Source organism: Pagrus major, chromosome 1 (assembly GCF_040436345.1).
Source record: "Pagrus major chromosome 1, Pma_NU_1.0".
Taxonomy (NCBI): domain Eukaryota; kingdom Metazoa; phylum Chordata; class Actinopteri; order Spariformes; family Sparidae; genus Pagrus; species Pagrus major.
The window spans coordinates 1,343,616-1,360,183 of NC_133215.1; the positions used below are offsets into that span (position 1 = coordinate 1,343,616).

Sequence of the window (16,568 nt, forward strand, 5' to 3'; positions counted from 1 at the left end):
TGTAGGTTAAAGGAGCAGTCTGTAGTTTAAAGGAGCAGTCTGTAGTTTAAAGGAGCAGTCTGTAGTTTAAAGGAGCAGTCTGTAGTTTAAAGGAGCAGTCTGTAGATTAAAGGAGCAGTCTGTAGTTTAAAGGAGCAGTCTGTAGATTAAAGGAGCAGTCTGTAGTTTAAAGGAGCGGTCTGTAGATTAAAGGAGCAGTCTGTAGATTAAAGGAGCAGTCTGTAGTTTAAAGGAGCAGTCTGTAGATTAAAGGAGCAGTCTGTAGTTTAATTGAAGAAATGTCTCTCTTTGTTTCCATGACTGATTCGACTGAATAAAACTTTGTTTATACGTGGCGGACCCTGCCACCTCTCTGGCTTCAAACAGTGTTTCCTCTGAGAGCAGCTTGTTTATTCACTGATGGAGACAGTTTGTGTGATTACCTCATTAATATTGTAAAGATTACATGTCTTGTATAAAACTACACAGAGCTGCTTTAAGTTTCTAATGAATATGAAGTACAAAGTTCAGTATTTCACTCTGAAACAATAAAATAACGAGGAGGCAAAAAATGGAAATACTCGAGTAAAGTACAAGAATCTCAAAACACTTCTTCAGCGCAGTACTTGAGTAAAGTACTTAGTTACTTCCAGCTCTTGCAGCAGTGAGTCCGTTACTGATCAGTACCGACGGCAGCAGAGCGACCGGATCATCTCTGCAGGTGAATGTGAGGAGACGCATGACGTCACAGTTGCCTGCAGAGATTAACAAGTCGCCCCGACCCGACCCGACCCGAGGAGCCGAACACACATACACACACACACACACGTTACCATGGTGACGGCCTGCAGAGGGCGCTGTGCTCTGAGGACGTGGGTGAAGGTGAAAGGAGGAAGTCTGGAGGAAAGTGGAGAGAGGTCCAGAGATCAGGGTCAGAACTTCAAGTACATACTGAGCAGAACACACGACTCGTGTTATAGACTACAAACAGACAGACGGTCACATCCTGCGTTTCATAACAGCAGAAGAAGTTAACGCTGTTCTTTAAACACATTTTATCAGACGTTTGACGAGAACTGAGCACCACAACAGTTTGATTTGTCTCATCTGCTCTCTTTGTTCTCCTTCTCGAGGACTCTCAGGTGTCTTCGCTCTTTTCTCTCCTCACTTTGTTTTTAAAACTCGAGAAACACAGAGACTGTTTTCACCCACTGAGAAGACGCCTTCGCTGACGTTAAAAAGACGTCCACTGGAGCCAGAACGAAACATCTTTTCACTCTTGATGTCCACGTGACGTCCTTACAGGGTTCAACGTTAATGTAATGTTAGACGTCTTTTTAACGTCAGTCACAGACCTCTAAAGTTCAAAATTCAAGTTTTTATGACGCCAAATTTAACTTCCTGCAGCAAAAACTACAGCGAGGATTCAAACCCTGAACCTCGACCTCAGGAGCTGCATGAGGCGTGAACTTCACCAGGAGAGCTACTCGTCAGCTTATTAAATATCATGTTTTGTTCATCAAACCTTCGAACATTAACGTACCTGATGAAGGTTTGATGATGGTATTTATTATTAATCATATTGTTGCTTTTTTAACACGTTACACCAACACTGGTAGTTACTGAGGAGCGAATCAGGAACCACTTGATAGTTAATCAGTCGTTAATGATTAATTCCTCAATAACAAGTGATTCAAAGGCTGTATAGTCGATAATGAGTCAGTGGAGAACAGACTACATTAATGAATCATTACGTAATGATCAGTTCATAAATATCTGTGAATCAACATGAACACACATGAACTGCCAAACTAGTGATGACTCATTTTGTGTACCCTTTTGTAAAGTGTTGTAAACATGTGTGACAATTGTGTTTCCAAATTCATCTGCATTGGTGTAAAGTAGCACTTTTCTGAGCGCTGCACCCGACACACAGTTGGCGCAGACCTGAGCGCAGATGACATGTTGGATTTGTTCCGGCCTGCGAGCTCTGAGGTGCTCTAACGAGGCGAGACGTGGACGGACAAAGCATCAATTAGAGGACAGTGGACACTGAACACGGACCCCCCGCGGCCGCTCTATTGTCCCGCCACGGAAAACAGAAAAATAAAGACAATGTGATTTGGTTCTGCTGAGCTGCACCCCAAAAGGCCTCGCGGCGTCAGAGAGTTAAAAAGCGCTCGCTGTCGTCTTCAAAGCGGCGTCGACCTCGTCGTCCGCAGCCGGCAGATGTGTCTGCACGTCGACCCCTCGCTGTGCTCCGAAAACACTTTTCACTGGGCTGTTTCTGGTCAAGCAGCATAAACATCACAGCACAACTTCCCCGCGTGTCCCTGAACAGCGGCGATGCTTCAGCCGGGGAGAAAACATGAGAACAGTCGACAGAGCAAGAAGCGCATGAAAAGTCTGAAGATCGATTTGTCTGGACAGCTGTGGCACATTTTGGAGGCAGATGTTAAAGGAACAGTTCACCCAAAAATGTCAAATCCAGCCATCGTCTCCTCCTGATGATATAAAGTCAGGTGAAGTCTCTAAACTGAGCCTGACTTTATATCATCAGGAGGAGATGATGACTCCATAAATCAGCTTAGAAATCCTCTACACTCTCCTCACATGTGCAGAACTTGCCTTAGAAACATCATGTTTTAACTTTTCTTCAGTATCTTTTAAAGGATTTTTCGTTCTTTTGTCACTTTTTAGCTGCAGAAGTCAAATATTTTCAGTCAGAGTCTTAAAACATATTGGACACGTTAGTCTGTCTCATGAAATCATTGTTGTGTCAGCAGCATGAACAGGAGAGAAACAGAATATTTGCTGTGTGACTCGTGCTGCTGTCTCCCTACATCAGCCACATTACATGAATCATTTCTGCCCTTTACATTGAAGCCAAACATCTCACAAGCTGAGCACATGTTCTCCAGGGTTAATGTCTCAGTATGACACGACCATTACATCTGATTTAAACACACAACTTCAGTGACTCTGTGAACACGTGCTGCTGCTTTCAGACGCACACACACACACCTGTAATATCAACATGATGTTTCAAAATAAAAGTTCTTACCTCGGGGATAAAGAGACACACGTGCAGGCAGCCGAGCTGAGAGAGAGAGTGCTGTAGCACCACGCTGACCCGACACACACACTCACACACACACACACACACACACACACACACACACACACACACACACACACACACACCCCTCCATGCTGCCCCCCCCCCAGTTGTACAAACTCAGACACTCAGTTAAATGTAGTAGACATGTTTAGTTTATGTTAGTTGGCTTTACCCAAAATCATCAGTTCACATAAATTCTTTCTTTCAGGAGGAGTCTAAGTTGAACAAACACAACATGAATTAAAAATAATCTATAAACATTCATCTTAATCTGAACCATCAAGTTCCTCTGAAGAGTCAGTACGATCCTTCAACTTGCTGACAGTTACTGTGTTCTGGTGTTTGAGCACAAATAAAACCAACTTTTACATATTTTCATTGATATTGAAATGTATTAAAGACACACATCAAGTTTCAGTCATATATGTTTCCTTCACACGATGAAAAAGAGTTTTTACTCTCATGTAGCGATGCATGCTGGGAAGTCTGCTAATGATCTGCAGATCAGGCCCCTCCCCTCCCTTACATGAACATCACTGCACTGCATATTTCATGTGATTGGTGCAAACAACTGACTTGATTCTGCAACATGAAAGAATAACGAGCGCTCAGAAGTTGAACTTAAACTAAATCTGGGTGTCTGACTGTCTTCATGGATGTGACTGTAGGTTAATGTGGCAAACAGAGGCAGGGAAGGATAATCTGGTGCGTGCAGCCATGTCACTGTGTTGAACTGTTGATCACGGACATGAAGGTTTGATTTATACACTGAAATCAACAGAAACACGAGAAAGAACAGGATGTTAGAAATACTGACGTCAGTAGAGCGAATCCCCCGAACACAACCCTGCTGTGTAGTTACAGTCAGATGTTATTTAACTGTAATCTCCTGCATTAAAGTTCTGCCGGGTGTGTAACTTTGGTGCTGAATGCTAAATCCACCATCAGAATCATCCTTTAAGGTGAAATATGTAAGTTTGAGTTCAAAACATTAAAAAAAATAAATTAAAATGGTCAACAGGATGTGAAGAAGTTTTGACCTCGTGTGTTTTTTTGTTGAAGAGATATCTACTGACGTTAGCTGCTAACAAGCTAGCCACGGGCCTGAAAACCTCTCTCTCACACCCCTGGAAGTCCAGCTAACTGCACAGCTAACCGAGCTAACAAGCTAACATAAGCTACAGACATGGGTGTATACAAAATATACAGCTGGCAACAGTTAGCAGTGACTCTGGCATCATGCTGCCCCCTATTTGTTGGGAGAATGAATTCTTACGTATTGCACCTTTAAAAGCACAGTAATGTGTCAAATGTGGGTTGTAAACCCGACTTCATGTCATTAAACCACCAACAACTACGTTAAATATTAAAAAAGCACACGATCATGGTGTTAGTGACAGTATTGGGTCTGGAGAAGGAGTCTTTCTGTCCTGTGAGCAGGTGGATGGAGAAACATTGTGAAGTGGCTCTGGATGCTGGAGGACCGAGTGTCGACCGCTTCTGTCATTCATTAACCTCCTTGTTGTGAAAAAGCTTCAACACGTCAGCGCAGCCTCCGTGTCCGTGTGTCCTTCTTATCAGGCAGCCGCCGGCGTTCCCACCTTCAGATGTCTGGTAGTGATGTTTTTCTTTTTCTTTTTCAGAAACAGCACCTGACGCCTTCCCACCGACACGAACACAACGTGTCACTGCAGCCAACGGTACCAGCTCCTGTGAGTCAGTGGTGATCATAGAAAACATGATGACAGTCACATTTATTCACTCAGGGACAAAATATTATTTAGTTCAGGATACTGAGTCCTCGAGACTTTATTTATTCATCAGTGATTCTTCTTCCCTGTCATGAACTCGATCTGCTGACGACAGCCACTGAATGTGACTGAAAGCTCCGACAGGATGCCAGTAAGACGACCTTGAGTCAACGACTGTTTTTGTCAAACTGTCCAAAGTCAAGAATGAAGCTCAACATGTCTTCGTGAGCTTTGAAGACATTTATCAACAGATTTTTGCTCTCACCACATTGTGTATGAACAACACGCCATCGTCTGCATCTGTTCATTTCATTCATTGTTCCACTGTGCTGTCGTGTTGCTATGGATACAGAAGTAAAGGATTTGATTGGCTACTTCTTCCACCACTGTGATGAAGTCAGTCTGAGCTTCAGTCTGAAGGAGCTGAACACTGGATACATGAAAACAGCTCCTCCTGGTGGCTGATAGCAGCACTGCAGCTTTCTGGGCACAAAAACACCTCAACAACAAACAGGTGCAGAAAGTCCTCCTCAATAATCAGCTTCATTAGAGCACTGATCAGCTGATGATCAGGACATTAATAGAAGCTGCTGATCAATGAATCCACAGAGAAGAAGAAGAGCAGCAGAAACATACTGAACTCATGAGATAACTGCTCCACATGAACACATCACATATATTCTGACTACTGTGACTTTATCACCACACGACTACATGAGCGCTGCACTGAAGGCTGCGATACCTTCAGGGGCTGTTGGTCAGTGTTGTGTGCAGTCTGATGACGGCTCAGTTTATAGCGACTTAAAGACGGAAAATACTCTTTAATCCTGACGCTCACTACTGATCATGTGCAGTTGTGTTGGTATTATCAATATTATAGCTTATTAATCATTCTGGTATTGATGAGCAGCGGATGTGTCCACGTCTTAATGGTCAGAGTTAGTGCTTCTTCATGTCTGTCAGAGGTTTTGTGCTGAGTGGTCGAAGAAGGCAGGAACAAATATTCACTAATAGAATGTAACTAATTACATCTACTCAGTACTTTACTGAGATTATTGTACTTTACTTGAGTATTTCTACTTTCTGATGCTTAATACTTCCACTCCTCTACATTTTGGAGGCAAATATTGTACTTTGATAACTTTAGTTACTAGTTACTCTACAGATTACATGCTGCATCAGATCTGATAATCTATAAATTATAATACAGTACATGTATGTATATACTGTACACTGTGTGTCGACAGATTATCAGATCTGATATTCAGCATTTTCTCATTATTGTGTAATCTATGTTCTTTTAAATCTGATTGCCAATAAAATAAATTAATTTAAAAATGTTCTACTTTGGCTCTGGTGCAGGATGTAATGTAACATAATGAAATGTAATGTATTTTTTGCAAATATATTAAAAAGGAAAAACTGAAATATGACACTGACATCAGTCTTAAGACTCTTTGTGATGACACTTGAAAGTTAGATCAGCTGCCTCCCATTTCTCTTGATCATCTCTGAGATGTTTCTCCACCTTGACTGGAGTCCACCTGTGGTAAACTCAATTGATTTGACATGATTTGGAAAGGCACACACCCAGAGGAGGATTAAGGTAGTCATGGGCCCCTAGGCTATTTTTTATGTGGGCCCCCCTTATGCATCATGCTCTCCCAGAAAAAAATGTAATTTTGCACCATGTTTAACAGTGGAGGAGAATTTTTGGCAAATATGATCCACACACACTCCAGTTAGCACACAGGTAGGTCAAATCGAATCGATGAGCTTGATTGGATGAGGTGACCCATGTCTGCCCAATCAGTGCTGTTTTGTTTTTAGTACGCTGGTACACCGCGAGGGCGGGCCAACGGTTTAATACCTTAGGAGAAAGTCGGGGGGGGATGAAATCACCTTGTTTTAACAGTTCCCCACGGCTGTGGGGCCCCTAGGCTGCAGCCTAGGGAAGCCTGTGCATTAATCCGTGTCTGCACACACCTGTCACTTGTCTATAGCAGGTGTTACAGCTGACAATGCGTATCAGAGCAAAAACCAAGCCATGACGTCGAAGGAGCTGCCTGCAGAGCTCAGAGACAGGATTGTGTTGAAGCACAGATCTGGGGAAGGCCACAAAAGAAGTTCTGCTGCATTGAAGGTCCAGAGGGCACAGCGGCCTCCATAATCCTTAATGGAAGAAGTTTGAAACAACCAGGACTCTAACTAGAACTGACCACCCGGTCAAACTGAGCAGTCGGGGGAGAAGGGCCTCGGTAAGAGAGGTGACCAAGAACCTGATGGTCACTCTGGATGAGCTCCAGAGATCCTGTGTGGAGATGAGAGAAACTTCCAGAAGGACAACCATCACTGCAACACTTCAACGATCTGGGCTTAAAGGCAGAGTGGCCAGACTGAAGCCCAGAGAAGGTTTGTAAAAAAGCACATAAAGGACACTCAGACTGTGAGAAACAAGATCCTCTGGTCTGATGAACCTAGACTGAACTGTTTGGCCTCAATTCTAAGCATCATGTCTGGAGGAAACCCGGCACCGCTCATCACCTGCCCAGTACCATCCAGACAGTGAAGCATGGTGGCACAGTGACGCGACTGCTCAGGGTTGAAGAAAAGCTGAATGAGCCAAAAACCCTGGTCCAGAGCGCTCAGGACCTCAGACTGGGCCAAAGGTTCACCTTCCAAGAGGACAATGACCCAAAGCACACAGCTAAGACAATGCAGGAGTGGCTTTGGGATGACTCTGTGAATGTCCTTGAGTGGCCCAGCCAGAACCCTGACTTGAACCCAATCGAACATCTCTGGAGAGACGTGAAAATGACTGTCCACCAACGGTCCCTGTCCAACCTGACAGAGCTTGAGAGGATCTGCAGAGAAGAACGGCAGAAAATCCCCAAATCCAGGTGTGCAAAGCTTGTCGGGTCATACCCAAGAAGACTGGATGCTGTAATCGCTTCAACCAAGTAAAGGGTCTGAATACTGATTTCAATGTGATGTTTCAGTTCTTTCTTTTTAATACATTTGCAAAAATGTCTAAAATCCTGTTTCTGCTTCGTCATCACGGTGTATCGAGTGTAGACTGATGAGGGTAAACAAAAATTTAAATGATTTTAGCATAAGGCTGCAACATAACAAAATGTGAACAACAAAGTGAAGGGGTCTGAATACTTTCTGAATGCACTGAAAATATATGTATCAGTGATGTGAAGCACTGCGGCCCAAAAACACGTTTCCCCATAAGTTAACATTGTGGAAGAAATGTCTGTAAAACGGTGGAGACTTTTTTTTTTAAGCGTCACAACCCAGAGACATGACTTGCTTACTGTCAGAATGTCCATTCGGTCCAATAACATTTGTAAAGTCTAGAAGAGCTGCATAATTACATTATTTTACCTCTATTCAAGTTAGCCGGGCGCTAAACCAGAAGTTAGCTGGCTCGGTCAGCAGAAGTCTCCAGTGCGCTCGCTCTCTGGACCGCACAACACGGAAGATCTGAGTAGTTTCATATCCAGGAAGTCGAGTGTTTTGGTTTCATGCAGCACTGAGCAGCTTTCATATGAATGAACAGGGCTCCACCTCCAACACTGTGTCCAGGTTTAATGTAACGTCTTCGGTTATATTCCTGTCATTTTGTTTTATTTTGTTTAGGTATTTCCTGCCTGAATGGAAGCATTTTATTTTGAAAGGGAGTTTGTCTCGAGTGATAACCGGAACTTGACAAACTTATTTCTGGTGATCCATTTTCTGTCTGATCGAAATGATCTTCTCTCCTGTGGTCATGAGCTGACAGCTGGTGGTAAAAAACACTTTTGCAGGATAATCTGTCAAAGAAGTTCCTTCATTTTTTTTTCCATCTGTAAAAACATAAATATGTGAAACCAAGTTAATTTTTATTTTCCATCACAAAAAAAACTTTTCAGATTTTCAAGACAGAACTTCTACTTCCTCTCTAAAGACGTCCTGACAGGAAAGCAGCGTCACTTCTCTCCGTCACTTACTTTCACTTTCTGTCTCTGTGACGCAGATGATTTCTGCCTCAACAAAAAGGTAAATGTGTGTTTTTAATGTGACCTCTTCATGTGTGATTTGTGTGTCTTCTCCTGTAAAGACTCGTGTTATCAGACTGTGTGTGTCTTCATTAGTTTGACACAATCACCGCAGTGAAACCTGTTGAAATGTGTGAGAGGTGTCGAGCTCGTTGGTCGACAGGATCAACCGCTCGGCTCTTGAGGACTTGAACAGTTTGAAACGGTGAAAAGCGGCTTCACCGGTGATGCTAACAGCTGCTGACAGTCGGTAAACAGTGTGAGAGGTTGTTTATTGTTGTTTGTTTGTTTGTTTGTTTGTGAGAAAACACCCTGACGGCGTTGACTACCGTAAAGATGAGAATACAGGCGCACTGGCGCAAAGTCTTTTCTACAGTCCGACAGCATTTATGACAGGACACACAAAGATCCATGAAACATGACAATAAGAAGACAAACTGATGTGGAGCTGAATGATTGTGCTCGTGGTTTGTTCTTGTTTTGGTGTTTTTACTGTAAACTAGTTCAGTCCACACGGTCCTTTTTAAAGAGACAGACACTTTTATTTGATACAAACTGAACATTTCCAGTGTTTCAGCTCATCCCAAGTTATTTGTTGTTTAAACTGGGTTATTTTGCGGCTTTTTACTGGCATCATTCAACTCAAATCTTTAAACAGTCTGAAAGGAGCTGAAAATATTACATTCAGTTTTACTGCAGCTGAAAGTGTCAACATGTCTGTCGTGTAGACTGAAGTCAGATTTGGATGTATTTAGTGTTTGTGTGAATCTGGTGTCCAGTCAGACTCTGTATGTTTGTCATGTGACTGAGAGGAATGCTGATAAATCATGTTGTTGTGTTTGTGTGAAGGTGTGGGCTCTGCTATGAATCAGTGTGAGGAGACAGAGGAGGGAGGCCCTCCCTCTAAAACCACTCTGTGTGGGCAACATGACAGCCAGACCAAAGCTCAGAGGTGAGATGAGGATCTCTAACTGTCCATGACTCTTCTCCATGTCACAGCTCAGCACTCAAATCACTCCACCATCATGATTCACACTCAAAGCTCTGTGTGTGTTGTGTTGAAGCCAGTTTTCATCCTGTTTGATAATATTAACATATTTATATTGAAGTCTGACTTAAACATCAACATGGCTGATTTAAGCTTGTTAGGATATATTGGTATGGACATACATGTTAGTAAAAGTATAAAACTGTAACATTAATAAAAAGCTTCATTTCTGCAGCACATTGTGCATCACAACACAAACATGAAAAAAGTTAATTTAAACCAGTTAAAATATTTAAATGCACTGAGAAAGAAGAAGAAAGTCATGTATAAGAAAATAAAATGATCATAAAGTTCACCATTTAACTGAAGTCTCTTTTTTATACTAACAGACTGTAAAGTTGTTGTTTGGTTTATTGGTTTGTCTGTCTGTTTCTATCAGGGTTCAGCAGCAGAGACCAGACTCTCCTGCACCCAGCAGAGTGTCCATGAAGAGTGACCAGTCCATGATTTTGCCTCTTTTCTTCAAGGATGGAGACCACTCTGCTGAAGAAAGGTAAGAATGTAAACCAGAAGAGTTTGTTGTTCTGCAGCTCTCCTTCTATCAAGTCCTGACATAAAATGATCTGTCAGCTGGTCTCAACTTTCACACTCCACTGATTTAATGTTTTCTTCAAAGAGGAACATTTAGTATTCAAGATTTTACAGAAATCGACAGTTAATACATGAAGCAAGTGATCAAATGAGAGCAAATGATTTTCCTCCAGATTTGAGATCAACTGTTCAAATCATTTGTGGACTGAAGATGTTGATCTCTCTCTGGTTCCTCCTGGGACTCAGTACTCTGACTGGAGGAAGTGTGAATCAGTGCAGGTGGACCATGACAACATATTTTGTTGTTGCCCATAGATTCAGTCTGTCGGGAGGAAGTTGGATGGTTAATGTCAAGAGTCCTGGGCTTTAGTATTAATGTTTGATGGTTCGTGCCAACTGCACTAGTGTAGCCTTTCATTGTGACCAGTCTCAGGAACAGCTGTGCAGTAATCATGCTGTTTAATCAGCGTCTGATATACCACAGCTGTCAGGTGGATAGATTGACAAAGCAGAAGAGCTCACTAACACAGTTTTAACTGATTTGTGCTCAAAATGTGAGAAACAATTATGTTGTGTTCACAGAAGAAGTCTTCAGTCTTTATTACTATATTACACCATGTTATAGGCAGGAAGGTAAATAACAGGGTTGACAACTAGAAACTCGACTAAAGGCTTCATCATTAAAACCAGAAAACTGTTTCACCTAATCCATCAAACGGCCCCAGAAGCAGACAGATGATGTAAAATGTGAAGCTGCTGATGGTTGAAATCATCGTACTTTATGTTCTCTCTGCAGAGTTCAGCAGGTTCTCAGTGGTCAGTCTGTCCAGCAGCATCCAACAGACCTGGACTCCATATTTAAGGTGTGTAAATGTCCAACAACAACTTTACTTCAGCTGCAAATGAAATGAAATGTCTCATTTTACATTTGAAGTTTTACTCTTTTGCAGCATCTTGAGGAGAACGTTGTCACCTTTGTGAAGAACGAGTTGAAGAAGTTCCAGAAGGTTCTGAGTCCAGATTACCCAGAATGCTCAGAGAGGCAGAGTGAGGATGAGGAGGTGCTGGACGGTGAGGAGGAGGAGCAGAGGAGGAGCAGCAGAGAGGCATTTCTGAAGATCACACTGAACTTCCTGAGGAGAATGAAGCAGGAGGAGCTGGCTGACTGTCTGCAGAGCAGTAAGAGGATTTTCCTCAATAAACTGTTTTCTTCTTCACACTAACATCCACTCACTGATGTGTTGTGTTTCATTCAGGAACTGTTGCTGCAGTTTGTGGACGTCAGCTCAAATCTGACCTTCAGAAGAAGTTCCAGTGTGTGTTTGAGGGGATCGCTAAAGCAGGAAACCCAACCCTTCTGAATCAGATCTACACAGAGCTCTACATCACAGAGGGAGGGACTGCAGAGGTCAATGATGAACATGAGGTCAGACAGATTGAAGCAGCATCCAGGAAACCAGACAGACCACAAACAACAATCAGACAAGAAGACATCTTTAAAGCCTCACCTGGAAGAGATGAACCAATCAGAAGAGTGATGACAAAGGGAGTGGCTGGCATCGGGAAAACAGTCTTGACACAGAAGTTCACTCTGGACTGGGCTGAAGACAAAGCCAACCAGGACATACAGTTCACATTTCCATTCACTTTCAGAGAGCTGAATGTGCTGAAAGAGAAAAAGTTCAGCTTGGTGGAACTTGTTCATCACTTCTTCACTGAAACCAAAGAAATCTGCAGCTTTGAAGAGTTCCAGGTTGTGTTCATCTTTGACGGTCTGGATGAGTGTCGACTTCCTCTGGACTTCCACAACACTGAGATCCTGACTGATGTTACAGAGTCCACCTCAGTGGATGTGCTGCTGACAAACCTCATCAGGGGGAAACTGCTTCCCTCTGCTCGCCTCTGGATAACCACACGACCTGCAGCAGCCAATCAGATCCCTCCTGAGTGTGTTGACATGGTGACAGAGGTCAGAGGGTTCACTGACCCACAGAAGGAGGAGTACTTCAGGAAGAGGTTCAGAGATGAGGAGCTGGCCAGCAGAATCATCTCCCACATCAAGACATCACGAAGCCTCCACATCATGTGCCACATCCCAGTCTTCTGCTGGATCACTGCTACAGTTCTGGAGGATGTGTTGAAGACCAGAGAGGGAAGAGAGCTGCCCAAGACCCTGACTGAGATGTACATCCACTTCCTGGTGGTTCAGTCCAAAGTGAAGAAGGTCAAGTATGATGGAGGAGCTGAGACAGATCCACACTGGACTCCAGAGAGCAGGAAGATGATTAAGTCTCTGGGAAAACTGGCTTTTGAGCAGCTGCAGAAAGGAAACCTGATCTTCTATGAATCAGACCTGACAGAGTGTGGCATCGATATCAGAGCAGCCTCAGTGTACTCAGGAGTGTTCACACAGATCTTTAAAGAGGAGAGAGGACTGTACCAGGACAAGGTGTTCTGCTTCGTCCATCTGAGTGTTCAGGAGTTTCTGGCTGCTCTTCATGTCCATCTGACGTTCAGCAACTCTGGAGTCAATCTGCTGGCAGAAGGAAAACAAACCTCCCGGTGGTCTCAAATATTCAGAGACAAACCTGAACCTACACATCTCTACCAGAGTGCTGTGGACGAGGCCTTACAGAGTCCAAATGGACACCTGGACCTGTTCCTCCGCTTCCTCCTGGGTCTTTCACTGCAGACCAATCAGACTCTCCTACGAGGTCTGATGACACTCAGAGGAAGTATCTCACAGACCAATCAGGAAACAGTGAAGTACATCAAGAAGAAGTTCAGTGAGAATCTGTCTCCAGAGAGAAGCATCAATCTGTTCCACTGTCTGAATGAACTGAATGATGGTTCTCTAGTGGAGGAGATCCAACAGTACCTGAGATCAGGACGTCTCTCCACAGATAAACTGTCTCCTGCTCAGTGGTCAGCTCTGGTCTTCATCTTACTGTCATCAGAAGAAGATCTGGACGTGTTTGACCTGAAGAAATACTGTGCTTCAGAGGAGGCTCTTCTGAGGCTGCTGCCAGTGGTCAAAGCCTCCAACAAAGCTCTGTAAGTGAACCGATAACTGCAGAAAGTTTATTATGTGTGTGGGGTTGTTGTCAAGTAGTTTATATCTTACTAAATGTAAGTCCTGGCAAAAGATTTTATTACTTGACAACTTGAAAAACCTGCATTCCCAGAAATGTGACTATAATTTATCAAAATGTCATCAACTGCTGTTAGATCCCAGTCATGTACTCAATGACAAACACTAATCACCTGAAAATCTTATCTTCATGAATTTTCATATTCAGCACAGAAACTGTGTCAGTGTTTGTCTTTGTCACTAACTCTCCTTCAGGCTGAGTGGCTGTAATCTGTCAGAGAGAAGCTGTGAAGCTCTGTCCTCAGTTCTCAGCTCCCAGTCCTCTAGTCTGAGAGAGCTGGACCTGAGTAACAATGACCTGCAGGATTCAGAAGTGAAGCCGCTGTCTGTTGGACTGAAGAGTCCACACTGTAAACTGGAGACTCTCAGGTCAGGATTATAAAAGACATGTACAGAGTGAACCATAACTGTTCCTTTATGTTGTCATTGGTCTTCCGTCATTTTACCAGTTCTCTTTTCAGACACTGCTCTGAAACTGAGTGTATCAAAATACAATTGGAAGTTAAATCAAACAGAGAGAGAGGTCTTCATGTGTCCTCTACATTTCTTTTTCAGGCTGAGTGGCTGTAATCTGTCAGAGAGAAGCTGTAAAGCTCTGTCCTCAGTTCTCAGCTCCCAGTCCTCTAGTCTGAGAGAGCTGGACCTGAGTAACAATGACCTGCAGGATTCAGGAGTGAAGCAGCTGTCTGTTGGACTGAAGAGTCCACACTGTAAACTGGAGACTCTCAGGTCAGGATTCATACCCTATTCAAGAGATAACCCTTTGCATGTTGCTTTACGTGCAGGTTAAAGTCTATTTTAACAGCTCTATTGTGAAGCAAAGCTAGAGGTGGGTTATCAACAATTTTAGATTGTGATTCCACAATCTGCTCTTCAGGTGAACCATAGAGGTTGTTGTATTTAGTGTCCTCGTACTTCCATTTCCAAACTTCACAGAACCTCATTTACTAGCAGATCAGCGATATATGAAAAAATCAATAGAGTGATGCAGCCAACATGATGGATATGCTGATTGTAAGAATCCCTTCTCATTGGTCGTGATGATATATTTTTGTAGCTAACTGAAGTTAGCATGGCCCTGGTTCTGTCTGTGGGATTATTGAACTGTATTCTGGATTATTACAGAAAATAATCAGAAAGAGTATGTTCATCAAGTTAATCTCCACAGATGAACTCCACTCTGTGATGTTTGAAGTGTAAATTAAATTTGTGTAGCATTAAAAAGCTAATGCTAGGCTACAAACAGACGACATCACGGTCACATGACTTAAACGTCACCACCACTAAGCGTCTTACTGCACAATTACTATCCAGGTTTTCTATAAACTGATCAATGTACGAGTTGTAAAGTCAGAGTCAGAACAGTGTGTAACTAAAGTGGCCTGTGAAGACGGACTAGTGAGCAGATGAGTCTCCGTGTTCGCTGTGAGGACGTTTAATGTCCCTGACAACCTCTGTAGACTCATTTAGACACTTGTTAGCAACCGCTAACTGTTTTTAACACATGAAGAGTTTTATAATTAAACTGTGGGACATTTAATGATGTGTTTTATTTTGTAGAACAAAACGTGTAAATGTCTTCAGCCTGTGGTAACCACACACCTTATGTCACACATTTAACTGAAAACACATTCAACAAACTCAGACTTTGAGTCGAGGGGACAGGATGTGCTAACATGCTAACTGATTTCTTTGTTTTCGGACTATAAATTACACCACTCTATAGCTAGCACCATGGTGGTGATTGATTTAATTAAAGTAACTCTAATCAGTATTTTTACATTAACAATAGTTTAAATGTCAAAGTGACAAACCCACAGAGAATTATCACAGAAGTTTGCATTACCCCTCAGCTGTGTGTGTGTGTGTGTGTGTGTGTGTGTGTGTGTCCAGGCTGTCAGGCTGTCTGATCACAGAGGAAGGCTGTACTTCTCTGGCCTCAGCTCTGAGATCCAACCCCTCCCATCTGAGAGAGCTGGACCTGAGCTACAATCATCCAGGAGACTCAGGAGTGAAGCTGCTGTCGGCTGGACTCGAGGATCCAGACTGGAGATTGGACACTCTCAGGTATGAACAGACAACAAGAGTTCTTGACAATCTGTCTGGTCGGCCTTTGTCTCAATTAATGTCTGTTTTGTGATTTAAAATCAGAAAATGTAAAAAAAATTAACTTGTTTTAATTATCAATATTTGTTAAAAGTGTTTAAAAATGGACATAGAGGCTTTTTCCATTTAACGTTTTCCTCAAATTAGAATGAATTAGACCAGAATATGTGTTGTTACCTTATTTAGATGTGTGATATATGTGAGTAAAACACAGAAATCCAGTTTCCATCACTACAAAATGCAAACTGTGTCCATTTGAATTATGCCCGCCCTGAGTGACCCTGGCTTCAAGGTCAAATGTCTCAGATTTACTGCCACTAGATGTCGCTCTAGAGCAGCAGCGTCTCAGAGCAAGACAAATGTACACATCGTTCACTCAGTGAAGTGGGGTCGAAAAAGAAAGTGTCACCTGAACAAACACTGCTCATGAAACTCAGATCTAATGCTGCTTTTCCACCAAAACTAGCAGGTCAACACAATGGTCGCCTAATGACCCCATTCCCACTTGCTGCAGGCAACACAGCCTCTCTGTGACTTTTATTTGAAGCGTTACGTTGTACGTCACTGACGTCATGTTTCACATCATGAATGCGCCGGAAACAGGAAACAACACCAGTTAAACACAAGAGAAAATAACAACAGACCGCATCCAAAATTCCTTCATTATTTACGCAGCACCACCGTACGTAGATAACGCGTCATCACTTCATGTTTACACATTCCCATTGCACACAAAAGCCTGATATTAACGGGTTTAAGTGGGATTTTCAACTCCTGGAAAAGGATTAGTAAAACAGTAAAATGAGGCAGTACTGATCAAATATGAATCAATATTCTG

General features: G+C 42.8%; 2 protein-coding genes across 2 annotated transcripts in view; both read left to right on the forward strand.

The window, feature by feature from the left end:
* The window catches only part of LOC141006168 (NACHT, LRR and PYD domains-containing protein 3-like), a 467,008-nt gene that overhangs the window by 448,300 nt on the left and 2,140 nt on the right, over positions 1-16,568 (forward strand). Inside the window, exons 5-7 of the mRNA XM_073478309.1 lie at positions 13,820-13,993; positions 14,180-14,389; positions 15,518-15,691. Of these exons, the coding sequence (XP_073334410.1) occupies positions 13,820-13,993; positions 14,180-14,389; positions 15,518-15,691 (558 nt within the window). The remainder of the gene's footprint in view (positions 1-13,819; positions 13,994-14,179; positions 14,390-15,517; positions 15,692-16,568) is intronic.
* Positions 10,411-13,531, forward strand: LOC140993968 (protein NLRC3-like). Its single transcript, XM_073463528.1, has 2 exons — positions 10,411-10,435; positions 11,730-13,531. Exons 1-2 carry the CDS (start codon positions 10,411-10,413, stop codon positions 13,529-13,531), a joined length of 1,827 nt encoding a protein of 608 aa, XP_073319629.1.

Bases quoted from the DNA above. Each gene is read 5' to 3' on its own strand.
- LOC140993968 (XM_073463528.1), top strand. From the start codon at position 10,411: ATGGAGACCACTCTGCTGAAGAAAG. The intron at 10,436-11,729 runs GTAAGAATGTAA...TGTTTCATTCAG, and splicing joins GACCACTCTGCTGAAGAAAG to GAACTGTTGCTGCAGTTTGT.